Source organism: Tamandua tetradactyla, chromosome 6 (assembly GCF_023851605.1).
Source record: "Tamandua tetradactyla isolate mTamTet1 chromosome 6, mTamTet1.pri, whole genome shotgun sequence".
Lineage (NCBI taxonomy): Eukaryota > Metazoa > Chordata > Mammalia > Pilosa > Myrmecophagidae > Tamandua > Tamandua tetradactyla.
In genome coordinates this window covers 24,081,570-24,109,117 of record NC_135332.1, presented here as the reverse complement: position 1 = coordinate 24,109,117, position 27,548 = coordinate 24,081,570, and the positions used below count along the sequence as shown (strand labels likewise).

The 27,548-nt window shown below is 41.8% G+C and overlaps 2 protein-coding genes and 1 pseudogene across 9 annotated transcripts in view; all 3 read left to right on the top strand.

Annotated features, from left to right (window-relative positions):
* NBR1 (NBR1 autophagy cargo receptor) overlaps nt 1–19,608 on the top strand; it is a 28,520-nt gene extending 8,912 nt beyond the window's left edge. For 2 of the 5 annotated variants that reach the window (XM_077164262.1, XM_077164261.1), the window contains exons 6-21: nt 489–683; nt 1,071–1,148; nt 1,808–2,025; nt 2,653–2,820; nt 3,089–3,298; nt 3,951–4,110; nt 4,204–4,494; nt 5,745–5,894; nt 6,392–6,467; nt 7,658–7,768; nt 8,030–8,185; nt 9,358–9,775; nt 11,793–11,887; nt 12,573–12,630; nt 13,332–13,437; nt 17,791–19,608. In XM_077164262.1, coding sequence (XP_077020377.1) covers nt 489–683; nt 1,071–1,148; nt 1,808–2,025; nt 2,653–2,820; nt 3,089–3,298; nt 3,951–4,110; nt 4,204–4,494; nt 5,745–5,894; nt 6,392–6,467; nt 7,658–7,768; nt 8,030–8,185; nt 9,358–9,775; nt 11,793–11,887; nt 12,573–12,630; nt 13,332–13,437; nt 17,791–17,964 — 2,664 coding nt within the window. In that variant the 3' untranslated portion in view covers nt 17,965–19,608. The remainder of the gene's footprint in view (nt 1–488; nt 684–1,070; nt 1,149–1,807; nt 2,026–2,652; nt 2,821–3,088; nt 3,299–3,950; nt 4,111–4,203; nt 4,495–5,744; nt 5,895–6,391; nt 6,468–7,657; nt 7,769–8,029; nt 8,186–9,357; nt 9,776–11,792; nt 11,888–12,572; nt 12,631–13,331; nt 13,438–17,790) is intronic. The other 3 variants (XM_077164263.1, XM_077164264.1, XM_077164265.1) reach the window with 3 other exon arrangements.
* On the top strand, nt 13,446–17,782 carry LOC143687350 (AP-1 complex subunit sigma-2 pseudogene; annotated as a pseudogene).
* Nucleotides 19,609–19,763: 155 nt separating the features above from the next.
* Nucleotides 19,764–27,289, top strand: TMEM106A (transmembrane protein 106A). 4 transcript variants are annotated; one of them, XM_077164269.1, is made up of 9 exons: nt 19,778–19,880; nt 20,898–20,943; nt 21,099–21,316; nt 21,838–21,901; nt 23,087–23,240; nt 23,722–23,862; nt 23,974–24,017; nt 24,481–24,534; nt 24,884–27,289. In XM_077164269.1, exons 3-9 carry the CDS (start codon nt 21,118–21,120, stop codon nt 25,002–25,004), a joined length of 777 nt encoding a protein of 258 aa, XP_077020384.1. In that variant the 5' UTR covers nt 19,778–19,880; nt 20,898–20,943; nt 21,099–21,117; the 3' UTR covers nt 25,005–27,289. The 4 variants fall into 4 exon arrangements, with proteins under 4 accessions (XP_077020383.1, XP_077020381.1, XP_077020384.1 ...); XM_077164267.1 differs by having other exon boundaries at nt 20,898–20,950; nt 24,884–27,288; XM_077164268.1 differs by lacking the exon at nt 20,898–20,943 and having other exon boundaries at nt 19,764–20,280; nt 24,884–27,288.
* The last annotated feature ends 259 nt before the right edge of the window (nt 27,290–27,548 follow it).

Below are 27,548 nucleotides of genomic sequence, written 5' to 3'. Positions count from 1 at the left end.
CCTTGAAGTACAAAATAGGATTTTTAGGAAGATGCTCTTCAAAAAGAGGTGCTCACTTAAGCATGTTTTCCAAAATACTATTTTTAGTGGAAAAGTAAGCAATTATAGGACATAGTTTTAAGTTTCTCAGTTCTTAGTGTGAGATGATTTTTTTAGAAACTTGTAATTAGAGTCCATAGATGGAGTTAATATAAATCAATTAAAAGAAAAGTAACACCCAGTTAGTGAAAACATCTCATCTAATTAATTACTACACAAAGAATCCACTTTTTCCTTGGCTTTAGTAACAAAACCATTCCTAACTAATGTCTTTGTATGGAAACAGCAGTCTGAGAATTAACGTTGTATATAGTTTTTATTTAATAAAAGAAACACAAATCCTGATATTTTCAGCATAATTGACTGTACTCTTCTATTTGGATGTTTTTGAAATTCCATTTGTGAAAGAGCAGTCCCACTATGTTTTTATTTCATAATCTATGCTTCAGATGGCAGTTAAACAGGGAAACCAACTGCAGATGCAAGTTTATGAAGGATACCATGTTGTCAATGAAGCCCTACCCCCAATTGTATCAGAAAAACTACAGGCTGCCAAGGCAGGGAAGAAGCCACTTGCACATTACTCTTCACTGGTGAGAGTCTTGGGATCAGACGTGAGAACCCCAGAGGAACCTGCACTCAGGGTATGAAGGGAGTGGATGTGTCTACACTTTTTCTTGCCTATGTCACATTGCCTTTGGTCTAAGATTTGAGGCATTCATCAATGATTTGGGGGCTCTTTTGATGCCTCCCATCTCTGACTAATTGAAACTGGTTAACAGTGGTTACTTCTGGGGAGGGGTTGAGAAGGTGGGATAGGGACTTTGTTTTCCTTTTATTCTCTTTCATACTATTTTTTTAACCATATGTTTTTATTGTTTTACAAAAGCAACCTCAAAGTAAAATGTTGCAGGAAAATTATTTAAAAAGAAAGAAAAAGTTTGTTAAATTTTTTAAATTAATAAATAAATTAAAAAAAAAAAAAGAAAAGAAAAAGTAACCTCTGAGATCTTAGATTGTGTTTTTTGCAGCACTTTCCACTTGCTCCAAGAAAAGCAGACCAACTTCAAGTCAAACCCCCAGACTGGTTCACAAACTACTTGGAGACAGTGAGTGTTCTCTCTGGCTTGGATTTTGGCAGCAATATTGGCACAGTTGGAATATGGAAGACTAGAAAGCCAAGCCCAGATGGGTGCTGTCTCTGGTGCAGGCGAATGCAGAACAGAAGCTCAGAATTTCCAGACTAGTGCAGTTCCAGTCAAGAAAGCTTTAACTTTTGCATTGAGATACCCAGAAAAGAGGTAGTTTAATTCTAAAGATTTAAGGGAGAGGGACAGATATCTAGGTTAGAGAAGGAAAAATTTAGAAGTATGCTCATCAAATGCATTTCTTTGTGACAAATGACTACTGGTGGATTCAGGGTTTCTTTTAGGGGTGATGAAAATGTTCTGAAATTGATTTTTTATGATCGTTGCACTATTCTGGGTATACTAACATTGAAATGTACGCTTTAAATGGGTGAATTGTATGATATGTGAATTATATATCAATAAAGCGATTATTTTGATTTTTAAAAAAGTATTTGAACTATCTTGGCTGTGGAAGAAGTAGACATTATTTTGCTGTTTTTGTCCATTCATTCAGTAGCTGTTAGCTATTTATATGTTTTTATGTTATACTAGAGACTGAGGTTTCAGGACTGTTTCGTATCTTCATACCTTTTCCATTATTGCAATTGAGTTTTTCCCACAATCTGCTCTGTATCTAGTTCAGAGAGCAAGTGGTTAAAGAAACGGTTGAGAAGCTTGAACAGAAATTACATGAGAAGCTTGTCCTCCGAGAGAGCCCACCCTTGGGTTCCTGTCCCTCGGAAATCTCAATGCCTGTTTCAGGTGAAACAGTGTTTTTGCCAGAAAACCAGTTCAACTGGCATATTGCTTGCAGCCACTGCCAAAGAAGGATCATTGGTGTGCGCTACCAGTGCAGGTAAACAGTACCTTGGGAATACCTATCTATTGGTAGTCTTTAGAGAAATGACCTTCCTAGCTTTCTGGCATTCTGGGCAGGTAAATGGAAATTGAGTGTACTTGGTTTCTGACTTTAGGCATAGTAGCTGTAGGTTGGAAATGTAAACTACTCTTCACCCACATGTTTTAGGATTTAGGAGTATGTAATCAGATTGTTGCATTTAGGTAGATATGTATATGTGTCTATATATAGAGAGAGATTAAATATATATATATCTATATCTATATATCAATTTGATGATTATATCTAATCAAATATCTATATCTATCTATATATAGATCATATATATATATTTCGATTAACAGAGTCAGACAAAATTCTGTTCCCCAGAACAAAATTAGATTACCAAGGATCATCTCCCTGTTATATATGCTTTCATATCTTACTTCATCCTATAGATTGCCCTTTGAAATCAGTATAAATTAAGTGTTATTATCCTCATTTTATTAAAGAGGAAAATTGAGACATGTATGGTCGATGACAGGCTTAGGTTACTAGCTAGCTGGTAATAGAGAAAATACAGAAGTCTGGTCTCCTCTCTCCCCACCTCAGATACTTCCCACTGTGCCATTCTTTTCCCCACAGTCTATGCCCATCCTACAACATCTGTGAAGATTGTGAAGCAGGGCCATATACCCATGACTCTAATCACGTTCTGCTGAAGTTGCGGAGACCAGTTGTGAGTTCTTCTGAACCGTTCTCTCACTCAAAATTCTCTGCTCCCCGACTTCCTGCTGCTCTGGAACAAGTCAGGTAAAACCATGTACATTGGTTTCTTAGAGCTGGTGACAGAGTGTGAATCATAGAACTTAAGATAGTCTGTTTAATTCCTGCTCATTTTCAACTAGTGTACAATAATGTAGACAATAATCCCAAGCTAATGAAGTGAAAATTATAACTATAGACAGAAATTAAGAAACTAAATTAAAAGCTAACACTGATGGAGGTGGCAGGTGGTTCAAAATACAAGATGTGTTTGTGAGGGTTTTTTTTTTTAAGACTTTCATTTACTATCTCACAGGCTCCAGAAACAGGTTGACAAAAACTTTCTTAAAGCAGAAAAACAAAGGTTGAGAGCTGAGAAGAAACAGCGTAAAGCAGAGGTCAAGGAACTTAAAAAGCAGCTTAAACTCCACAGGAAGATTCATCTGTGGAATTCTATCCATGGACTCCAGAGCCCCAAGTCTCCTTCGGGCCGACCCGAGAGCTTGCTGCAGTCTAACACCCTGATGTAAGCTCACCTCCACGGTGGGAACCCAGACTTTAGGTCCAGCTCTCTAAAACTAAATTTCAGTCAACTTGTCTTTTTTACAGCAGCCCCTAACACTCAAACTGTAAAACTTCCCATTCTCTGATCCTAGCTTTATTAAAGGGTGGCATAGTAGTACTTTAAAAAAAAAAAAAAAAATTTTATTCACCCACCATACGATCCATCCTTATCAATTCTTTTTGACACTTGCTTTGTTCAAAAGATAAAAAGCAGCAGAGTTCAGAAATGGAGGTGTTGTGACTTCTCTTCACAGGAGGCAGTCTGTATTTGAAGTGAGAGAGTCTGATTCCGTCGTTCAATTTATAGATCCTTTTAATTATCCTTGCCATGCCTTTTAAGCAGGAGTCAGATCTATCATCTCTTTTTTTTATTGCATGGCAGACACCGGCAATCGAACTTGGATCTCCAGCATGGCAGGCGAGAATTCTGCCACTGAGCCACCATGGCCCACCCTATCATCTCTTTTTAAATTTTTTGTTAGTATTATTTTTATGGCAAATACATTAGTCCATCCGTAAGAATCATCACAGTTAGGCTCTCAGGCCCCAGTGTTAAATATTCACATGCCATCACACCCAACAGCAAGGAATTAAGCATCTGAATTTCTGTTCAGGCTCCCTTTGCAGCCCTGTGCCCCAGTTATGCCAACCCTCAGTGCCGCATTTGTGGATGAAAATTTGCCTGATGGAACTCACCTTCAGCCAGGAACGAAGTTTATCAAACACTGGAGAATGAAAAATACAGGAAATGTAAAGTGGAGTGCAGATACAAAGGTATTTTGACCCATAAAATGTGAAGATGATGTGCTTTGAAGTGGCAGAGTAGTCATTAACAAACTTTCTGTCTCTTGTCACTCTTCTTTTCAGCTCAAGTTCATGTGGGGAAACCTGACCTTAGCTTCTACAGAAAGGAAGGATGTTTTGGTTCCTTGCCTGAAGGCTGGCCATGTGGGAGTTGTGTCTGTGGAGTTCATTGCCCCAGCCTTAGAGGGAACATATACTTCCCATTGGCGTCTTTCTCATAAAGGCCAACAGTTTGGGCCTCGGGTCTGGTGCAGTATCATAGTAGATTCTTTTCCCACCACGGAGAACCCTCATAACAATGAAGAGGAAGTGATCAGATCCAACAAAGCTGATGACCTCACTTGTCAGCAAGAGGTGAGCATTGACAGACTATGGTTCAATATTCCAGTGTTTTTACTCAAAGTTAGAAGTGTCTAAAATGAATATAGTTAATTCACAAGTGGTCATTCTTCTAGAAATTATGAAAGGTTAGCTTTTCCTCCTACCACCAACACATTTATATGCTGACATTTGGGCAGTTCGTGGGGGTTTTGTTTGAGTGTCCTTAGGACCCTGGTGCAGGCAGTACCTGTATGGATTTTTTTGTTTTTTTGTTTTTAATCCCTCATTCCTTCTCTCCAGCCATAGCCTCCATACCTGTCAGTTCTCCTACTACTCCTAACTATGAGTCTTTTTATTTTACATGGGCAGGCACTGGGAATCAAACCCAGGTCCTCTGGGCATGGCAGGCAAGTATTCTTGCCTGCTAAGGCACGGTGGCCCGCCCTATGAGTCTTGTTTTGTTTTATTGCGGTAACATGGTGTACAATCCAGTGGTAATTACATTCACAGTGTTGCACTTACTATCATCACCATCCACTACCACAACTTTTCCATCACCCCAAACAGAAGCTCAGTACCCTTTAAGCAGTAACTCCACATTCTCCTCCCCACCCCACCTGCCCACCTCCCAACCCCTGGTACCCCCGATCAACATTCTGTCTCTGAATTTGCTTATTCAAGATATTTCGTATCAATGGAATAATTAAATTTGTCCTTTTCTGTTTGATTTATTTTACTCACCAAAGTGCTTTCAAGGTCTGTCTGTGTTGTAGTGTGTATCAGCATTTCCCTGAATACTTTGTATCTCTTTGTAATGCTCTTGGCCAGGCCTTTTGCTGCATAAGGGAATGAAAGGCTGCCTGGCCTGACCTACAGACTGCTGGACTGATAATTTTGTTCCTTTAATGTTGATTTCCCCTGAAATAGTTCTTGTATATTTTCCCTAAATACTAATGAAATCTTGCCCTGTTTGTTACTTGAGCCACAGTTTGGGCAACTTCTCTGTATTTGTAGGGTACTTTTAGCGTATTTATTGCATAAATTTAGAGATACCAAATTATATTATTGTTAATACAAGCTTTTATCGTTAGGGAAGGGTGGGTGAAGGGCAATATATGAACCCTCTACTATTTTTGCAACTTTTCTGTAACTCTGCAATTACATCAAAACAAATTTTTTTTAAATGTAGAGGTGCAATGGTGTTTTTGTTTTTGGGGAGGCACTGTCAGTCTTTTGAGTTTTGTTGAGGGCCTAAACTCTTTCCCAATGATTTGTCTCTGTAGGAAGCTTTTCTTCTGGCTAAAGAAGAAATTCAGCTTGGTGAAGTGACTGAGCAGACAGAAGGGACAGGAACCTGTATCCCTCCAAAAATAAGAAATGTTACCAGGGAGAGGGAGCTTTACATCCCATCTGTGGACCTTCTCACTGCCCAGGTGAAGGATTCAGCACTTCGAGGGGCAAGGGACAGAGAGAGCATTGGATAAAGAGTTTTTGTCTTATTGAAGAAAAGGTGGTATAGCCATAAGAATATCCCAGAAAGGTAGAGATTATGCCCACTCGATCCACCCAGATGCATTCATGGGGGTGGAGGTCACCCATGGAAACAAGTGTTTCTAAACGAAATGTTTCCTCTTTGAATTGGAAACTCAGTCCTGTACTTTCAATAAGTTTCCTTTTGTTGTCTCTGCATTTTAGCCTTATCTGCGTTACCTTCATACCCACTGTATTTTCTCTCTTTCCTGCCTGTGAACTAGAACATCTAGTTCTCATTTAATTCTTCTTGTTTTCCGTTGACTGAGATAAGTCATGAATTTTAACACAGTTGACTCCAGGATGATGTGGAGCTCAGTGGTCTGCAAGTCCCATCAAGGCTAAACATGAGTCTAGCATGCGCTGTAAGCAGCCTAACATTGCTCCTCTTTTTTTCCAGGACCTGTTGTCCTTTGAACTGTTGGATATAAATATTGTCCAAGAGTTGGAGAGAGTGCCCCATAACACCCCTGTGGGTAAGACTGATGCTAAATTCATCTTGCTTATCTTATTAGCCAGCACAAAAGTACTGCAGCAGAGATTCTAATTGTATTTTATTCTGAGGAAATAAATGGCAAGGATTTCTTCCACAATGTGATGTTAACACTGCACCTGTAGGTCCATTTTCCTTCTTTCCCCATTGCCTGTCAGAGGCAACAATTCAGGTTTGTGTAAGCTTCCCCACCATGAAGGGACCCTCTACTCCATTTTTCTCTAGAGGTTTTATATCCCTTGATTTCTTTACATTCATGATTCTTTGTCTTGGCCATGGCCTTCCAGACCAGGTAATTCTTTATGATCCTTCCTGCGTCGATCTGTCTGAGATACTTGTACACTTAATAGTCTGGAATAATTCTTTACAACAGGCCTTGAAGCACACCTGGTTTATTTTAGTCCTACAGGAAGCAAGAAACCTGGTGTTCTAGTTTGCTAGCTGCTGGAATCCAATATACCAGAAATGGAATGGCTTTTAAAAGGGAGAATTTAATGAGTTGCAAGTTTACAGTTCTAAGGCCAAGAAAATGTCCCAATTAAAGCAAGTCTATAGAAATGTTCAATCAGAGGCACCCAGGGAAAGATACCTTGGTTCAAGAAGGCCGATGAAGTTCAGGGTCTCTCTCTCTCAAGTGAGATGGCACATGGCAAACACAGTCAGGACTTCTCTCTCGGCTGGAAGGGCACATGGCGAATACGGCGTCATTTGCTAGCTTTGTCTCCTGGCTTCCTGTTTCATGAAGCTCCCTGGGAGGCGTTTTCCTTCTTTATCTCCAAAGGTCGCTGGCTGGTGGACTCTCTGCTTTGTGGTACTGCATCATTCTCTGCTCTCTCTGAATCTCTCTCTCCAAAATGTTTCCTCTTTTATAGGACTTCAGAAACTAATCAAGACCCACTCAAATGGGTGGAGACATGTCATCCCCTAATCCAGTTTAACAACCACTCTTGACTAAATCACATCATCCAGGGAGATAATCTCATTACAGTTTCAAACATACAGTATTGAATAGAGATTTTTCTACCTTTATGAAATGGGATTTATATTAAAACATGGCTTTTCTTAGGGGGCATACTTCCTTTCAAACCAGCACACCTGGTAAGCTGCTTCTGGTGACTGTTGATGATATGTTGCTTTTTCTTGCTTAATGATTCTCCTGTCTTTATTTTCTAGATATGACTCCCTGCATGTCTCCTCTGCCACACGATAGTCCTTTAATAGAGAAGCCAGGCTTGGGGCAAATAGAAGAAGAGAGTGAAGGAGCAGGATCTAAAGCACTTCCTGGTAAGGGGTTAAGTATTTTTAAATATTTGCATCCTCCCTTTCCCTGTCACCCCCAATTTTTACACCTGCCCCCTACTAATCTTATTTGAGCATGTGAATGGGTTTTCTGTAGCATCTCATCTTTTGAAGTCTCCTTCCCTTCAGATAGAAGCTATTCTTTGGCATAGTATCAGCATGGGTGATGACTGACCATAGTGAAAGCTCCTTGACACTTTAAACACCAAGAGCAAACAAGTTTCTCATCTCTTTCGAATTCCACAGGGTCAGTAAAGAGTGAGACTGAGAACAATGCTTCAGTGGAAGAAACAGAAGATGACCTGAGTGGGACTCAGTTTGTATGTGAGACTGTAATCCGATCCCTTACCTTGGATGCTGCCCCTGATCACAACCCACCTTGCAGACAGAAGTCCCTGCAGAGTGAGTGTCTTTGCATTTCCCCTAAGTAGTGGGGGTGGCACCAGATTATGATTGCCAGACGTGATTACTTAGAAGTACTATGCTTTACTAAGAGTGGATGTAAGGTGTTCTTTGCTAGAAATTCTGTTCGTGTTATGCTCTGCATAAGCTACCTGACCACTTTAATTATAGCACCAGGAGCAAAGAAGCCACTGTAACCCATTTCTGTACTTTCTCAGGGCCAGAATTACAGCTGACTTCCACAGAGGTAAAGCAGCTAGTTGTGTTGCCTGTATTCTGCAGTAAGGAGTCTGCTGTGAATTTCCAGAGGACAGAGCTCCTCCGAAGAAGCCCCATTTGGCAGCTGTGTTGTCTTCTTTCTGCAAGGGCAGCAGTTCAGGAAATAGAGAGTAGACGCAGAAGTATCAGACTGAGTTTTTCAAGTTAAATTCTGCTCTAATAAATACCTTTATAGCAGGATACTTCTTGATATCAGATAGAATCAAGACTATGTATTTCATGAAATATCAAAAAATTCAAATTCTAATATACCAAAATAATTTGGAAAATCTATGAGTTTATGATTTGCCTCACTGCTGTTTAAAAGGGGTACATGTGTGTACAAATGGATAAAAAAATCTGGGAGGATTTATACCAAATCATCCACAGTAGTTATAGGGTCTGATAGGATTATGTATACTTTTAATTTCCCTGTTTTTTTTCCCCCTATCCATGTTTTGCCAATATTTTACCATGAATCTGCATTACTTTTGTAAAAAAAAAAAAGTTAGGGGGATATGCATGCAGTCCTACAATTCTCATTGCCTAACATTATTTTTTTATAGCAACATTAGTTAGGATATTGGTTTTGTTTTGAACCCTATCCCAGTACATTAACCATCTCAGGAAGAAAGAAAGAAATGAGGCCTCTTCCTTTAAAGAATCACAGGAATACTTGGAAACCTGCATGTTTCTGCCTGCTTTATTTTTGTGAGCTTTGTTTCTAGCTGGTTTTATATGAGCTTTGAACTTAGAATATGGCCATGGTTCCAACAGTAGCCATTCCTTTTGGTTCTCTCTCTCCTCTGACATTGATAATTCTATCCTGTGACCCTCAAGGCTTTACCAAGTAAGGGCAGCACTGAGAGCTACTGTTAGCTCGTATCTTAAAAATTGTTGCTTTCATCCTTTAGTGAAATTTGCCTCATCTGAAGAGGTACCATTTGGTGATGAAAGAGAGGAGATTGTGCATATAGCTGAGGAAGAAGTTGTCCTGGAAGAGGACGATGAGCTCAAAGATGAAGTTCAGAGTCAGTCCTCTGCTTCCTCGGAGGATTACATCATCATCCTGCCTGAGTGCTTTGATACCAGCCGCCCTTTGGGGGACTCCATGTACAGCTCTGCACTCTCACAGCCAGGCCTGGAGCGAGGAACGGAAAGGGAGCCAGGGATTGAGGATGGGCAGGAGCCAGCTGAGGATGGGAAGAGATTCCCTGGAGGGGAAGAGCGGCCTCAGGGACACAGCATCAATGACATCCTCATAACTTCACAGATTCTGGAAGTAGTCTCACTAACCCCAGAGGTGGTGGGGCCTCCAGCACCACTGTCTAGGTACCATTTACATCCTCCTCAACTGGACTGTTCTTTGAAGGTAGAATAAAGAATAAGGGGAGGGTGGGCCACGGTGACTCAATGGCAAGAACGCTTGCCTGCCATGCCAGAGTACCTGGGTTCGATTCCTGGTGCCTGCCCATGCAAAAAAAAAAAAAAGAGTAAGGGGAGTCATCCTGAGCTCAAAAACTGTTTTTCCTTCAGCTTGGGAAGAGATGTTTTCCTTAGTCAAAGCTGAATTTAGATACATAGAAATAGTGCTTCCCAGATTCTGGTCTTAAAAAAATACTAGTTTCGCTCAACATTAATTATCTGAGTATAATCTGCTTATGTTTTGAGGGTTGAGAGCCAGTTTTTAAACACAAATATCCCAGGACCTCCCTTTCTTGTTCTAATGGTTCATGGGCAAAGGCAGCAAAATCTCATTCTTAACCCAGACAAAGCATAATTTGGAAGCTAAATCCATTATGGAGGGACAAAAATGCACTACCTAGTCAAAAAGAAATTTTTTTTTCAGTTTGGAAAAACTTTATTTTAGCTAGTTATATTAACTGATGGGGCTAAAATTGGTACAAACTTTGCTTAATGCAATCAGCAATTTATAGTAGTGTCTTAAAAATGTTTCTAACTTTTTAAAAAAATTTTTAATTATTTTTTTAAGTACCAAAAAAACTACCAAATGCAAACATTCTTATTTTGATCATTCCGTTCTACATATATAATCAGTAATTCACAATATCATCACATAGTTGCATATTCAGCATCATGATCATTTCTTAGAACATTTGCATCTATTCAGAAAAAGAAATAAAACGAAAACAGAAAAAAATTTATACATGCCATACCCCTTACCCCTCCCTTTCATTGATCACTAGCATTTCAAACTAAATTTATTTTAACATTTGTTCCCCCTATTATTTATTTTTATTCCATATGTTCTACTCATCTGTTGACAAGGTAGACAAACGGAGCATCAGACACAAGGTTTTCACAATCACACAGTCACATTGTGAAAACTTTATCATTATACAATCATCTTCAAGAAACATGGCTACTGGAACACAGCTCTACATTTTCAGGCACTTCCCTCCAGCCTTTCCATTACATCTTCAATAACAAGGTGATATCTACTTAATGCGTAAGAATAACCTCCAGGATAACCTCTCAACTCTGTTTGGAATCTCTCAGCCATTGACACTTTGTCTCATTTCACTCTTCCCCCTTTTGGTCGAGAAGGTTTTCTCAATCCCTTGGTGCTGAGTCTCATCTCAATCTAGGGTTTTTCTCAATCCCTTGATGCTGAGTCTCAGCTCATTCTAGGATTTCTGTCCCACGTTGCCAGGAAGGTCCACACCCCTGGGAGTCATGTCCTATGTAAACAGGGGGAGGGTGGTGAGTTTGCTTGTTGTGTTGGCTAGAGAGAGAGGCCACATCTGAGCAACAAAAGAGGTTCTCTTGGGGATGATTCTTAGACCTAATTTTAAGTAGGCTTGACCTATCCTATGTGGGGTTAGATTTCATATGAAGGAACCCCAAGACTGGGGGCTCAGCCTGTAGCTTTCGTTGTCCACACTGCTTGTGAGAATATCAAAAATTCAACTTGGGAAATTGAATTTTCCCCCTTTCTCACCATTCCCTGAAAAAAGAAATTATTTTAAATTTTCTACTGGATCTACTTGTGTCTGCTTTATCCCAATTGTGTGAGAAATGCTAGAGCCTTGGATATAATTTAAACCATCCTCCCAGTGAGCTAAACATTTAGTTTCATCAGAACCACTTGATAAAGGAGTAAGTGACTAAACTAAAGCCAGTCTTACTAGCTCAACTGTGGCCCAAGAGGAAAACCAGGAGGAGAATGCAACCCTTCTGGCCTGACCCCTAAATTTAGACTAGTTATCTGGATCAGAAATGTGAAGCGTATGTAGAGAATTTGGCACTGCTGTGCTGCGTTTACTGTTTATCCACCATTACCATGGTGCCTTTTCAACTTTATTTCAATATTGTCTCTTTCTGAAAGGAGCCCTCCTTGTGCACAGCATCATGGTTCCCCAGGAGTGGATTTACCAGTTATTGTACCAGAAGTTTCTTCAGTCCCTGATCAGATCAGAGGAGGTAATGTCCAGCCTGAGTTTTATCTTTTTCTTTGCCACTTTCTAATGGAAACCAGGTATTAAATAGGTTCTGTCTTTGTTTTCTTGGGAAATCTTAGAAACTTGCCCTTTTACCCTTTTTGCACTCCTCCCTTATAGTTATTTCTGTTCTCTAGCTTAATATTTATTAAAGGAGAAATCATAGAGGTAGGTGTTGCACTGTAGTGGGAAAAAAAAAAATAACAGGCTTTGGAGTCAGACCAGTCTTGGTTACAGCCCCAGCTCTACCTTTCCTCGCTGTGTGAAGTTGCAGTAGCTTAGCAGGTATAGAACACCTATAGGTCTGTTTCCTCATTCATAGCGCTGTAAAGTTGGTGGGATTTGACTCTCAAAGGTACTTCCCAATCTTCCCCCCAAAATAAAAACTAAAAGAACTTAAGAACTAATAAATCAGTAAGATAGAAATATAGAATTTATTTTTTTCTGATTTATTAAGCAATCACTTTGCTGTGCATTCTGGACAGTTTCTCTTTGTTAGTTAAACTACCCACAAAATGTCCTTAAAACTTAAAAAAAAAAAAAAAAAAAGAACTTCAAATGCTGTGATCAGATTGCCTCCTGCCTCAAAAATAATCCTGCTATGCATTAGAAGGAAACACTTGGCGCTTAAGGATGCTGCATCTAACCAACAGCTCTTTTGCTTTTAGAGCCCAGAGGCTCATCAGGACGTATCAACAGCAAACAGAAGAGCTATGACCACTCAAGGTAACTGGACCTTGTGAAGTCTGTTTTTCATAAGGTGGATATCATAGTATTGCTTCTGCTTAAGAGACTCTCAGAGCATGTGTTCGTCTCCACAGAGCAGAGAAAGAGAGCTATCACTCCTTATTTCTCCTACCACTTTTGAGCAACACTGAACAAATGGTTAAAGCTGATGTTTAAGAGCACTCACATTCCAGACAACAAAGGAATGCCATCAGATTCTCATATCTACCTCACCCTTAGTGCCAAATGAGAAGGCAGGAAGCTCAGTGTGCATCTTAGTAACCTTTTCTTAGACACACTTGCCTCTCTGTTCCTAGTTCCCTGAGAACAGTGTCAAGGTGGGCTCTTCTCTACAGAGTGCAGAAAACCACATTTCCATTGGGAGGTATTTCCTCTGACATGATGATTGAACAGATGCTAATACCCAGGTGTCCGCTTGACCGCATTATTTTTCAGCTGGGACTGAAAGTTGGCATGCCAGCCAGAGTGTTAAGGGTTTTCTGCAATGCCCTTATCTTGCAGCAATAAAGCTTGGCCCTATATCATATCGATATGAAAACAATCATATTCTCTTTTACATCTGATATTTTTCTCTTAAGGAAATCTCATTTTCTTTCAAGGATTCAATTAGAGCCCAGGTTATCTTGTAGGAGGGTAATCGTTGTTGTTGTTTAGGGAGATAATTTGATTTTCCTCCATAGGCACCACCATGGGAACAGCATTGCTGGAGGACTAGTGAAGGGAGCTTTGTCTGTTGCTGCCTCTGCATATAAGGCCCTGTTTGCTGCACCACCAGTCACTGCACAGGTCAGGGTGTGTTTTGATTTTCCTTAGCCTAACCTAAGTCACAAATGAAAACAATGACATCTGGATTCAGAGGGTAGCTTGGCATTGTGGGAAGAATATGGGTTTTAGATTTAGGCTTTGATCAGTACACATCTCTGCCACTTTATAACTATATGGATTTGACTATGTCACTTAAGGGAGGAAAAGAAAAGGACCTAATGTTTGTTGAAGGCCTACTATGTATGAAGAGCTGTTCTAGATGCTAGGACTAAAAGATAAATAAAATGCCATTTCCTGCCCAACAGACAGACATTTACAGAACAAGGTAGGATATTATGCCAGTGCTGTCAGACAAATAAAACATCTCACTTAGCTGGTAGGTCAAAGATAGTAGATAGTGGTAGATAGTGCCTGAAGTGAGTCTTAAAGGACAAAAGTAGGGTTTGTCAGGAAAGACAGAAAGGGTGTTATAGACAGAGAAGGTAGCCAGTAAAAAGACTTGGAAGTGGTTGGAGAGAGAAGGAGTAACAAGGGAAGAGACCAATTCCATACGTGTGAAGCAGATCACCATTCTCCTTGTATGTGGTGGTAAGGAATTTGGATTTTCTTTTAAGGCTAGTGAGAGGAATCATTGAAGGTTTTTGAGAAAGTGATAACATGATCAGATTTGGTTTTCATAAAATCACTGTTACTGTGTGGAGGCTAGCATGGGAAAGAAATCCATTTGAGAATCCATGTATAAGTAGAAAAGGTAGAACTGAAAGAGACCACAGTTAATTGGCTAGAAAGAGATTAAGGATAAATTCAGCTCATTTTGGGTTATGCATTTTGCAATATCATTCATTAAGAGAGGATATGCAGGAGTTGGTCCTCCCCTCAGTCACAGTCACAGGTGCTGGCCAAGTGCCACCACGCCAACGGTGCACAATGCAGTTTATGTTGCTTTTTAATTGTCAGGGAAAGTTCTTACTGCAGAAATGGTGTGTCCCATTGTCAGACAAAGAGAAGAAGAAGGTTACAAGGGAACATGTTCAAACTGTTTTACCATGTAAACCTAAAATGTGCAGCTTCCTTAAGTGGTGAGATCTGAAGATTGTTTACAAAAGATAGGCTGGTCTGTATTTTTTGCTGTACTACTGAGGATCAGGACAATGAAATAAGTACCTGGAAATAATTCATCATCAGTGGAATTACTTGACAAGTATTTTGGCAGTATGTGTGAACTTGATAACATACTTAATTTTGAAAAGGCTTACTTTATTTTGAATGAGTTTCTCTTGGGAGGGGAAATTCAGGAAACATTCAAGAAAAATGTCCTCAAGGCCATTGAGCAGGCAGATCATGCCATGAATATTTTAATATCCCTGTGTACTAAATGACTACTCATCATGTATGCAGAATTTCACAGAAGAAATAGCAGAAATACATATGAAAGAAAAGATCTTCAGCTTGGTGACACAGCTTATCTTGTATAATAGTAGTAGATTATTTCACAACCAATACCCTTACAATTTTATATTTCCTGCCCCCATCCCTAACCCTTGTTTGTTTTGTTTTCATTCTATATTTGATCTTTTTTGGGGGGATGGTGGAGGTTGTCTTAGAAAATAGGAATTTATTAGCTTACAGTTTTGAAGGCAGAAAAATGTCCAACTCAGGGTAACACTTTCTTCTTGAAGACTGGCTTCCAGTGATTCTTGGTTCCTCCTTGCAATAAGCAAGGCACATGGCAGCATCTGCTGGTCTTTCTCTTCCGGGCTTCTTGATTTCAGGTTCTTACTTCTGTGGTGTTCTCTGTCTCTGAATTTCATTCTCTTATAGAGGATTTCAGTAATAGAATTAAGACCTACCCTGATTGAGGTGGGTCACATTTTAACTAAAATAGCGTCATCATAAGGTCTTAAATTCATAATGGGTTCATACCTACAGGACTGGATTAAATTTAAGTACATGTTTTTTTATAGCTTCAAACTAACACATCATAGCTCCAGTTTATGCCCTCAATATCATTGGTGTCTCCTTTGTTCATCAATATTTGGCTCAAATTTGACCTTGACATTTCCTTTTCTCACAGTGGAAACATTCTTTTGCTTGGTGTTCTCATCATTGTTTGTTTATTTTTTAAATATTTTTATTGAGATATCTTTACACACATACAATCCATCCCAACTATATAATCAGTGACTCACAGTATCATCACATAGTTGTGTATTCATCACCATGATCATTTTTAGAACGTTTGCATCACTCCAGGAAAAGAGATAAGAAAAAACTCATACATCCCATTGCCTTTACCTTTTCCTCTTATTGACCACTAGTATTTCAGTATACTCTTATTTTATCCTTACCCCCCACCCCATTATTTATTTGTTTTTTGTCCTTCCTTTTTTACTCATCTTTCCATAAGGGAGCATCAGACACAAAAGTTTTCACAATCACACAGCCACTCTGTAAAAGCTATTTATATGTGATCTTGATTACAGCTTATTTCTGTCCGCAACTGATTTAATTTCTTCTTTAAAAAAATTATTACCTAAACATTTGAGTAATGTTTCATCTTAAACACATATATGTTATCATGAATCTGTGATTAATCTTACAAGAGGAAATGTTTACCAAAGAAAAGATAGCTGTAATGGTAGGTCAAGATAAACAGTACTCAGATATGTAATATGGTTTTGTCTTCAAATTTTGATACAGTTTAAAAAAAAATTGAAACTATAATGATTATATCACATTCTGTATGGGTTAATGTATCACATAAAAGTGTAAGCAGAAATAATACAGGAAGGAAATATTTAGAGTGAAACATTTCCAGTCTTTTAAGAATTATGTAATGCCATATTTATTTTATTACGCTTTGTACTTTATAATGGTATCAAACAATCCCTTTAAGAAGTATCAGAAAACTGGGTCAAAAAAGTATCTTCTACACTATCTGTTGCTCAATAATCAGTAACCTTTTCAAAGTATATCAATACTGATTTTATTAGTTAAAATTTTACTATTCAGTTAAATACCTAAATACTTAAATTTTGCTAGAGTTTGTAATATACTTGTTTTCATTTATATAATTAGTGTTTAAAATATGGTTTTATATTTCAGAATATTAAAACCTTTAATATTAGATCATTATTGTATATGCTTTTAATAAAACATGCAATGTTTTATTTTAAAAAGGAAAAAAGAGAATATGCTGGGAGAATGATGTATCTGGGTGAGAGGAGAAAGAAATTAGGTCACTGTTGAATGGTGCTGAGTTTAAGGGATGCATGACATACCCAGATAAAGATATCCAAAATGTAGTTAGATATATAAATCTGGAGCACGGAGAAAGATCTGACCTGAAGATACAGTTTGAGAGATGTTTGCGTACAGGTTATAGCAGGAGCTGTGAGATCATCCAGAAAGAGTAGGAAAGGAGCAGCTTTTAAGGAAAAGGGAAAGGAGACCGCTGCAAAGAATCCTGAGAAGAAAACAAGGAGAGAGTTCCCTCCTAGAACTTAAGGAAAGGAGTTTTAATAAGGGTGAAATAGTCAGTGTCAAATGCTACCCAGAGGTGTGAACTGCTGGTGAGGAATTTGAAAGTGCAAGTATGCTCTGCTTCAAAATAGCTGGGAGATAAGGGAAAAAAGAGCGCTGAAGCTAGGATACTTGAGCTGTTTTCTTGTGAGGGAAAAAAAAAGAGTGAGTCAATAGCAAAAAAGATTAAAGATAGAGATGATAATTAATAGAGAAAGATTTCTGAGGTGGTGAGAGGTAATGGGATACAAAGCAAAGTACAGGTAGAAGGATTAACCTGGAGATAATCTATTCTGAAATAAATGTGCTCAACCCACTTACATACTTTCTTATTTTAATCTGTTCAACAGTCATCCAAAGTAGGAGGTATTATATATCTCCATTTTCATAAATAAGGGTTTATCTTTACAGGGTTTCTGGGGCTTGTCTTCATCTTTTCCTTTATCAGGCCCAGGAGTGCCTTTTTGAAAGTCCCCTCTGAAATACTCTGCTCCTAGTTCTAAGGACAGTTCTTCAGTCCCCCAGTTTCCCTTCTCTCCTCCTTCTAACAGAAACATACGTAATCCTAAACAGGGCTTCCTCAGTCCCCATTAACCTCTCAGAAGACCTGTTGGTATTAGCTGAATAAATGTGCCATGTCCTTGCATTTCATTACCTAGTACTTGGAATAAATCTAGGAAGTGTGATATTCAAGATAAAATTTAGCAGTTTAGGGTGGGCCACGGTGGCTCAGCAGGCAGAGTTCTCTCCTACCATGCTGGAGACCCGAGTTTGAGTCCCGGTGCCTGCCCATGCAAAAAAAAAATAGTTAAAAAATTTACAAGATTGTGCTGCTTTTTTGTCTTTACACAGCCAGTAATTTCTGAAGATCAGACAACAGCCCTCATGGCCCATCTCTTTGAAATGGGATTCTGTGACCGACAGCTGAATCTAAGGCTGCTGAAGAAGCACAACTACAACATCCTGCAGGTTGTGACAGAGCTCCTTCAGGTCAACAACAATGACTGGTACAGCCATCGTTATTGAGGAGAGTTAATTTGTATTAAATAACTCTGCCTGCTGCTCAAAGATGATCTTTATTCTGTCATTGGGGTGTGGGGTAGAAGCCCTTGCTTGTTTTTTAATCTGATGAATCTATATATAGCCCATCACTGAAGGTGTTATCAAGAGAATACCTGCATCACAGTATTTTTTGGAGCTAATCAAAGACCAGAACTTACATTTTCACTTTAGACACTGGATAAATAGCAGGAAGATGGTTTTCATTTCATTTGGATAAAACTCCCTTCTCCATTTTAGTGCATTAAAGAGTATAGCTTGAAATTCCTATAGAATCAGTTTTCTTTCTGCTTGTATTGCAGCTGAATATTTTTGTTTAGTTAATGTGTATGTTTTTATAGTATGTTTTTATAGGGTTATCCATTAATTGTCAGGCTTTTTAATGAAATTAACCTTGGATGAAAGTTGTTTTCAAGAATTCTTATTATGATTTCACTAACCTACCCCATGCCTCATAGCTATGTGGTATTGAAATGATACCAAGTGTGGTAGAAACATTGCTGTTGTTCCTTTCTCAAGGACAAGTTAATTTTCCTGCAAGACTTAGTAATGGACACGGTTGCTTTCTAAAACCCATTGGTGCATTTGAGTATCCACCTTCTGGGTCTCTGCATTTCAGTGAAAGGAGGGACCAGAATGTATTGTAGTAATTTTGCATACATTTTTCTTTTCTTTAGAGGAAAAAAAAAAAGGTTAGGTAGCGTGAAGTGTTTTGCTAATCCTATAGAGTAAGAAAAGAACCCTTCTGTTACTCAAAGGGAAAGGTAAATTTAACAATTATCTTTTTTTCACAGTATCAGGGCGTATCTTACTTTTACAGTGGAGTGTAGGAAAATAAGAATATGTAAAAATTAAAAGCAGGCACCTGTGTTACTCTCAGTAAAGTTCAGGGCTGGACAAGTGAGTGTGTATGAGGCATAGGAAATCCTGATGACTTCTTGAATGTCTGAAATCGGTACAGAGGTATCTAGCCTTAGCCTAGAACAGGAAGTAGAGGCTGGTATTTTGCAAAACTTGGATAGGGGGCAAACTCTCAAAATGTCTTAGTTTAACCCTAGGATACACAGGAAAGAGCTTGCTTCCTAGAGCCCAGGTCTAGGTCATTCTCTTTACAGAAGGTAGTCTTGGGTGCTGTTAATGAAGGAAGATAAAGGACAACAAAAATCGCTGATTTTATTCATGAAAATGACTGTTTCAGATAAAAGAGAAGAATTTGACCCCAGTCCAAGGGGGGAAGGATAGTTAAAATAGTATTATTTAATCTGGTTGGTATTTATAATGAATGGTGATTTTAATTAGCCATTAGCCATAATGATGTTTATTTACAGTATAACTCTTGAATGCTATTAAGTAAAACCAGGATTCAGACTGTAAGCCAACCAGGCTGTTCGTTATTTAAAACATTTTTATTGGGGCTTCTGAGTAGAAGACTAAGCGGCCGAGTTTGTTGTGATTGGATTGAGTGGAGACGGTCGAGCGGGACCTGTCTTGATAACGCCTGCACTGAAGAGATTCAGGAGAGCTCATGGGTCCGGTCGTCCGCCCCGTTGTACTTATGTATTTGTATATAACCACTTAAAGAATGGTGAAATAAAGGTCTTCTCAAATTCCTACCTGGACCGGCTAGTCATTGCGGACGTAACATCCGGAGCCCATTAAGAACGAGAGAGTTTACTGGCAGCTAGTGCTGAGGGGGGCCGGCTCTCGGGGGAAGGGCGGGCTCTCGGGGGAACTGCGGCCCAGAGGCAGAGCACAGCTCCCTGGAGCTGGGAAGGGCTCGGGGAGGAGCTTCCTGAGGCACCCAGCCGAAGCTTGAGGCGAGGAACGAGCCCTCGCACTTTCGATTCCACTTGCCACCGTTTCTGTTGCTGCTGTTGCCGGGGGTAAGAAGCTCCCGGAACCTTTCTTTCCTACTTTCCCTTTCGGAGGCCAGGGCTAAGGGACCCTCTTTGCCTCCACCTAGCCCAATACACACGGGTACTAAGCTCAACAAACGGCTCTTGGGGGTTCTGGTGGGACTTGAAGCCTTCCCTTAATGAAGCCCCAGCTTCTCCGATCGCGTTCACCGCACTGGTCCCTGGCCGAGCCCCGAGAAAGGCGGGAAGCAGCTTTGCCCTCCGGGGATGCCAGGATTCCTGCCTCCCCCTCCCTTGCTCGTCCGAGACCTTGTAGGAGTGGGTTTCAGTGCAACCTGTCCTAGAGGTTCTCCCCCAAAGATGCGCTCCTGAAATCTCGGCCTCTTGGAGCTGAAGGGAGTCCCCAGAGATCCCAGACCTGAACCAGGTAGGGCTCGCTTTGTTTGACCTCAGAAATGTTTTGAGTGTAGCTCACATTGCCCACGTCATTCTGCTATCGCTCCTGAGTCTTTTGGGAAAAGTCCAAACTCAGCCTTGACCTGCTTACTGGAGGACAGACCCTGGCATTGCTGTGAGCTACCCCCAGGTTTTTTTTTTCCCCACACCGCTGTCAGAAAGCAGTGAGGCAGAGATTTAGTTGCTTTCCAGGACTTCTTTAGATAGGTTTTTCGGCACACCTGTGGCAACTCTCACCTCCTTTCTCTTTGTTTCAAAGAATCCCTGCATTCCTATTAAGTCAGTGCCTGCCCAGGCCCAGGAATGGAAGCTTTCCTTCCACACCTGGGCTGTGAGACTTCAAGCAATTCTGCCCCGATGCTCCAGAGAACTCCAAAGCATTCTTGTGGAGAGGTTGAAGGGACCAAGGCTCTGCAGCCAAGCCCCACCCAACTTCCTTCCCTTGAAGTGAATGATAGCTCAGCAACTTCTCCAGAAAAAAGAAAGGAAAGGAAAAAACAAAACAAAAAAAAAGCTCTGCCATTCACTTACGGAAGTCCCTTGACATAACTTCTGCTTTTCTTCTTCCTTTTATTTTCCCTCCTGTAGGCAGACTGATCTCTCCTACAATAATGGAAAGAGTTGAAAGTCCTGGGTAACAGGTCAATTTTCCATATCCCATCTTCCTGAGGCTTGAGCTTGCTTAAATTGTGGTGGGGTTCTTTGCCAATCTTGAGAATTTAAAGTTAGAGTTACATTTTGTGTCATTGCTAACAAGCTCAGCACTGCACTTTGTTCTTTGCTCACTAGAGGAAAATAACTCTGAACCATGGGTGAGACATCTTCCCTGCTGGGCTCTCGGGAGGAAGAGAGCAAGTCAATCCTGTCCCCCATTGGCAACAAGGCTACCAGCTATTCCAGTACTGGGAGCAGCAAGTCTTTTTGTACCTGTATGCCTTGTGAAGGGGCTGTTGGTGTCAGCTTTGTAACTTGTCCTACCTGCCAGGGTAGTGGAGAAATCCCCCGAGGTGAGTGGCCCAAGATCCTGGGGACAACCTGGAATCCAGGAAAGGCATGTAGCAGCTGCAGCCTGCCCAGAGCCAGGGCCCTCTGAGTTCCTTGAATGCGATTGGGTCTGCTCCCAGCCCTTGGTCATCCAGTCTCAGGCTGGCCAAGGAGATGCTAACCCCAACATATGCTATTCCGGGGGTTCGTTGCAGAGATTCCCTCCTGCCCTGTTTGTATGCCCTGCCCAAGGCTTTTTCAGCCACTCTGCTACCTGGATAAAGTTAAGTTCTGTGCCTTATGATTCAGGAAGTTACAAATCACCTAAAAAAAAAAGGGGGGGGGGGGGCGGGGCTCTGATTTTTTGGTGACTTTCAAAGATTCTTCATACCTGTTTATGAAAATCTGATTCCCAGACCTTGGGCATGGGTGGAATGCTAAAAGTGCTCTATGGGTCCTTCTGGGAGGCTGGCACAAGGAATATTTATCAGGGATACTTCTTGGCCTTCCCTCTCCCTCTCCCTCTCTCTCTTCTGTTCTACAGAGTTGGAGAAGCAGTTGGTGGCCCTCATCCCCTATGGGGACCAGAGGCTGAAGCCCAGGCACACGTAAGCCCCTCTTCCTTCCTCAGTTCCACAGGCTGTCACCAATGGCAGCTAACTCTTCCTCATTTGTCTTCCCATTCTGAGCCCCCAAATTTTTCTCCCCTGGAAAGCCTAAGCCCCATAGGGTTCAAACATGCTAGCTCCCTGTTTCCGAGGGTTTTCCTAGTTAAAGCTGCAGAAACAGCAGATGCCATCTAAAGCAACTCAGTGTCCTTCCCCTAAGCATCACTGCTTCCGGGAACCATGGCCCCCTCAAACAGACATTGAGGTAATCAGACTTGGCTTGCAGGTCCTCCCAGGAGGGAGGGGGCAGAGTTGACTGCAATTGCTTTGAGGAAGTTATTTTCTCTAAAAGCTTCTCCTGCAGTGGCAGTTCAGACCTACTTGTTCTCTTCTCAGTAGAAATGGAAAACCAGCTGTTTCCTATTCTGAGACACTTTCAGAGCCTCAGAGGCAGCCCTGGGTTTCATTGGGGGCCCGATTACCTGTTTGTTTTCTGGGCTCATTTGACATGGATCCCTGCCGCCTCCTTCCAAAGTTCTCAGCTTCTTCCTGGTAGCCACCTCCCAGCCTTCCCCCTCTGCCATGCCAGAATCATAAACTAGGAGTGCCCTTTACAAGACACTGACAAGGTGCTGTCTCTTTAACACATGCTCAGTTTTGTATTCGATGGACGGTGTCCTGTTCTGAATATTCATATTAAAATATAGAACTCTCAATATTCATGGAGACTTCTTTTTACCAGTGATAATAGCCAAAATTTGTTGAGCTGTTCCTTTGGAGGACCTGGGATTAGTGCTTTTTTTTTTCATGCATTAGCCTATGATAAATTCTAGGAGGTAGGTAATTCTCTGCAAAATTACCTCTATTTTGCAGATTAGGAAACTGAGGCTTACGGAAGTTAAGTGGGATGCACAGAGTTATTTGGCCAGTAGGTACACAGTGGTGGGAATAGAGGCCAGGTTGTCTGCCTCCCATCCTGTGTTCCTACCCACTCTGGGTCACATTTGAGCATCAACTTATGACCCAGGAGCCTGGGCTTGTCCTCAACGTTTGAAGAGCCAAATGCATCTGGTGTGGGTGGGATGAGCCTCATTGTTGGAAAGGAGTATCCGAACTCCACTTCCATCAGTTTTCTTGGTGTTCAGATTTCTCCATTCCTCTACCCTGGATCCTGCTCTCCCACAGGAAGCTCTCCGTGTTCCTGGCAGTGCTCATCTGCCTGCTGACCTGCTCCCTCATCGTCTTTTTCCTGTTTCCCCGGACCATCACTTTGCAGCCTGCGGGCCTCAACTCCTCTACCGTGGCCTTTGATGCAACTGATATCTACCTTACCATAACGGTAGGTAGGTGCCCCTGGGCTCAAACCCCACCTTCCAGCAACACTTCACTGTAGTCTTTGTCTAGTGCTGCACCCCTGTGTGTAGTAGTAGGGGACCTTATGGCCTCCGGAAGGTATTGGGAGCCGGAGGGGGCAACCATGACCCCTGTAGCAGATTGTGTAGGATTGTGACTCTTCTCAATGAGGGCTCAGAATTGGAACCAGATAAATAAATCATATGATGCAGTGGGGGCTGGTGGTGCTCAAAACTCTAGGGATGGGCAGGACTGAATGGAGAGCAGCAACACAGGGTGAGTATATAAAAAGTTACACCTTGTCATGAAGACCCCCTCCAAGGGGCTCCCTGATATGGTCCTCTGCAGCTGAAGCCCATCATGGGGGGTGGGGCTTAGGCCAAGAAGCCTGGTTTCTCCAATGGTTTGGCTTCTCCCCTCCAAGGATGCCTACCCTCACCCCTCCCTTTCCTTGTCTTCTTCCTCAGAATATCTTGAACATCTCCAATAGCAACTACTACCCCATCACAGTGACCCAGCTGACTATCGAGGTCCTACACCTGTCCCTTGTGGTGGGACACATCTCCAACAGCTTCTACCTGCATATTGGCCCCTTGGCCAGTGAACAGGTGACTCCTTTTGCTCAGGGACCAACACTGACCACTGCTGCGAGGGTGTGGATGGTGGTGGGAAGCTGGCAGCTGGAGTTGGGGCTAACCCTGAACCCATTTGGTTGGCAGATATTTTATGCAGTAGCCAGCAGGATATGGGATGAAAACACATAGTGAGTATTCTTTGGTCTCCTCTCCCTTAGCCTCTTTCCTGGGTTGGAAACCCAGTTAACACCCAGATTGCTTAGCAAGCTGCAGCCAGAGTGTGGCCTGCCTTCTTGTCTCCAAGGTTGCAATGTAGAAGGGTCTCAGGCCTCTGCCTGTTTGGACCTTGACTGAAGCAAAAACAAAACTGGAGTCTAGTTAATCCTTACTATAGGTGACCTTGAGCTCTTCAGCCTGAATTGCTGAGGAAAATGGGTGTCTTGCTTTCTGCCCAGGGTAGGGCCAGCAGGTGCCTGGACCCAAACTGTGGAGGATGAGGAGTGATATTGCAGCAAGGATGCTATGGTCACCTTAGGGAGAGAGAAGGGGTGGGAGTGGCTTCTTGCCAGGACCTTTGGGTCTCCTCTAAGCTTTCTAAAAGGCTGTCATCGAAAAATGTGGCCCCATGTTCAGTCTCTTTCTCTCTCTCAGCAAAATCTGTACCTGGCTGAAAATCAAAGTCCATCATGTGCTTTTGCAGATCCAGTAAGTAGGACTTGGGGCCCTGGTCTCCCCTCCCTCACTTCTAATTCCTATACCCACCTCAGTTTCATCTCACAGGGGAGAAAGAATCAGTCATCCAGGCCAACCCTATGAATCTTTGTTCATTCTTGGGCATAAACTAATTCAACCCCTTCTCTAACCCTATATTGTTTATAAGCTTTCTGTGGTGTATGGAAGCTGCTGGGATGCAGGTGGGACAGCCATCTCACTGTCTTCACAGAGGAACAGAATAGGGGGTGGCATGCCCGAGGGAGCTGACCCTCCTCAGCAGAGCAGGGCCAGAGCTTTCTCTTCCTCCCAGACGTGGCAACAAAACCTCCTTCCTCTCCAGGGGCACCCTGACCTGTACCTATCTGAGCCACTCAGAGCAGCTGGTTTTCCAGAGCTATGAGTACGTGGACTGCCGGGGAAACACGACGGTGCCCCACTTGCCGGCCCCTCACCCGCCTTGACCTGCCAGCCTGGTCTGTACAACTCCATTGTGCCCAAGGATGGACTGTATGACTCTGCCAAAGGAAAAACCCTATTTTATCATATGTTCACTAGCCCCCGTGCCCCAACATACACACACACACACACATACATCCACACTCACATCCTCTGATTTTCTACAGAAACAGAAACCTGACTCTTCCAGGGGCCAGAATCCAGAATCAGATTCTTCCTTTGGTTGGTCTTGAGGAAAGGCTGACCTGAAGTTTTCCTCAGGGCTCTCAGTCCCTGGAGTGGCCCCTGTCCTATCTGTGCTGAGCACTTTGGTTGTCTAGCTGCTCCACGGCAGGCTGTCTTCCTGCCTGAATGTATAGGAAACTGTAGGCTTATGTGGCTTTAAAAACATGCACGGTTTTCAAGTTTTCCACCCAGTGATAGGAAACTGAGTTTGGGGACACCCAGTGCTATTTCCAGGGCTTTTTAGAGGTCCATAGATGATTTTCTGTCTCACCCTGCTTTGATCATGTGACAAAGTGATGGTGATGGGCTGTTTCTCTTCTAGTAACTTGTCCCAGACAAGACTGGTCAAGGCCTTTTAGCCCTCTGCCCTTTCTGGTTAATGATTGTCCCAGATTCTTAAGAAGTCAGCACTGTTCCAAATAAAGCTCCTCTGCACCAAATAGTCTTAGTCTCTTCACAACAAGAGCCAAAGTGGTAGGGAATGGGAGGGAAGGGTTGGGGAGGAAGGTAGGCAGCTGGGCTCTCTCTTGCCCATCTCCATCCCCACCTCAGCCCTTACAGATTAAAAGCCAGGCCAAAGCAGGGTTTCTGGCTGTGGTTAAGTCCACAGACCTGAGCTCATGTGGGTGGGCAGTGAGGTTAAATAGCCTTTCTTTCACCCTGAAAGCCTAAAGAGATGCAGCGATCAGTATCCAGCCAAAACTATTAGTATCTGGCTCTATTCTGCCCCCAGCTTTGCAGGAAGGCCCACCCCATACTCTCAGAGTCCTGTGTTCTACTCCCAGCTTTCACAGTATGGAGCAGCATATCAGCATCCTTGGAGGGGTCTACACCCTCTTTTAATTCCTGTCACTAAACTGGGGCTAAGCACCAATAATCCCCCAGGTTCCCACCATTTGGAGCTTGTCTCTGTGCTTTAGCTGAGCAGTAGTGGTGTTTACTTGCTAAAAGGTTGGCTGTGATTTATGTCATTCGGACAGGGAGAGATAAGCAGAGGTGATGATGAAAGCTGAATTGGAAGTAGGATGGATGGAGAGGGGATGGTAACAGAACCTGGTACCTCATAGGCTGGGGGAATGAGCAGAAGGGAGGAGCCCATGCTGTCTCTGAGCTCACACCTGTGCTTCTGGGGTAAGGTGGTGCCAGCAACAGCAAAAGAAGTCCAAGGAGGCAGGGCCAGAGCTTCTCTGTGCATAGGTCACCAAATGTAAAGAATTTATATTGCATTCAATAAACTGTATGATGTTAAAAAAAAAAAAAGTTTCCTGTGAGTGGGAAGGGAGCTGGTGAACAGTCCCCTTTGTTCTAGTTTGCTAGCTGCCGGAATGCAAAACACCAGAGACGGATTGGCTTTTAATAAAAGGGAATTTATTTTGTTAGTTCTTCAGAGGAAAGGCAGCTAACCTTCCACTGAGGTTCTTTCTTACGTGGGAAGGCACAGGATGGTCTCTGCTGGCCTTCTCTCCAGGCCCCTGGGTTCCAACAACTTTCCCCGGGGTAACTTCTTTCTGTATCTCCAAAGGCCTGGGCTGAGCTGCGAGTGCTGAGATGAGGTATGCTGAGCTGCTTGGGCTGTGCTACGTTGCTCTCTCTCATATAAGCACCAGCCAATTAAGTCAAACGTCATTGCAGCAGGCATGCCTCCCAGCCGACTGCAGATGTAATCAGCAACAGATGAGGTTCACGTACCATTGGCTCAAGTCCACAGCAACAGAACTAGGTGCCTTCACCTGACCAAGTTGACAACTGAATCTAACTACCACACTCTTTTTTTTCCTTTTTTTTTTTTATTAATAGACCAATCAACATAGAAACACAAACATTCTTAACATATGAACATTCTATACTTGGTGTGCAATCAATAGCTCACAATATCACACAGTTGTATATTCATCACCATGGTCATTTCTCAGAACATTTATATCACTCCAGAAAAAGAAATAAAAATAAAAAACTCATGCATACCCCTTACCTCTCCTTCTCATTGACCAGTAGTATTTCCCTCTACCCAATTTATTTTAACATTTGTTCCCCCTACTATTTGTTTTTAATCCATATGTTTTACTCATCTGTCCATACCATAGATAAAAGGAGCATCAGAACAAGGTATTCACAATCACACAGTCACATTGTGAAAGCTATATCATTATATAATTATCTTAAAGAACATGGCTACTGGAACACAGCTCTACATTTTCAGGCACTTCCCTCTAGCCTCTCTAATTCACCTTAAACTATAAAGGGGATATCTATATAATGTGTAAGAATAACCTCCAGAATAACCTCTCGACTATTTGAAATCTCTCAGCCACTGACACTTTATA

Bases quoted from the DNA above. Each gene is read 5' to 3' on its own strand.
- TMEM106A (XM_077164269.1), top strand. From the start codon at position 21,118: ATGGGTGAGACATCTTCCCTGCTGGGCTCTCGGGAGGAAGAGAGCAAG. The intron at 21,317-21,837 runs GTGAGTGGCCCA...TCTGTTCTACAG, and splicing joins TAGTGGAGAAATCCCCCGAG to AGTTGGAGAAGCAGTTGGTG. The intron at 24,018-24,480 runs GTGAGTATTCTT...TCTCTCTCTCAG, and splicing joins ATATGGGATGAAAACACATA to CAAAATCTGTACCTGGCTGA.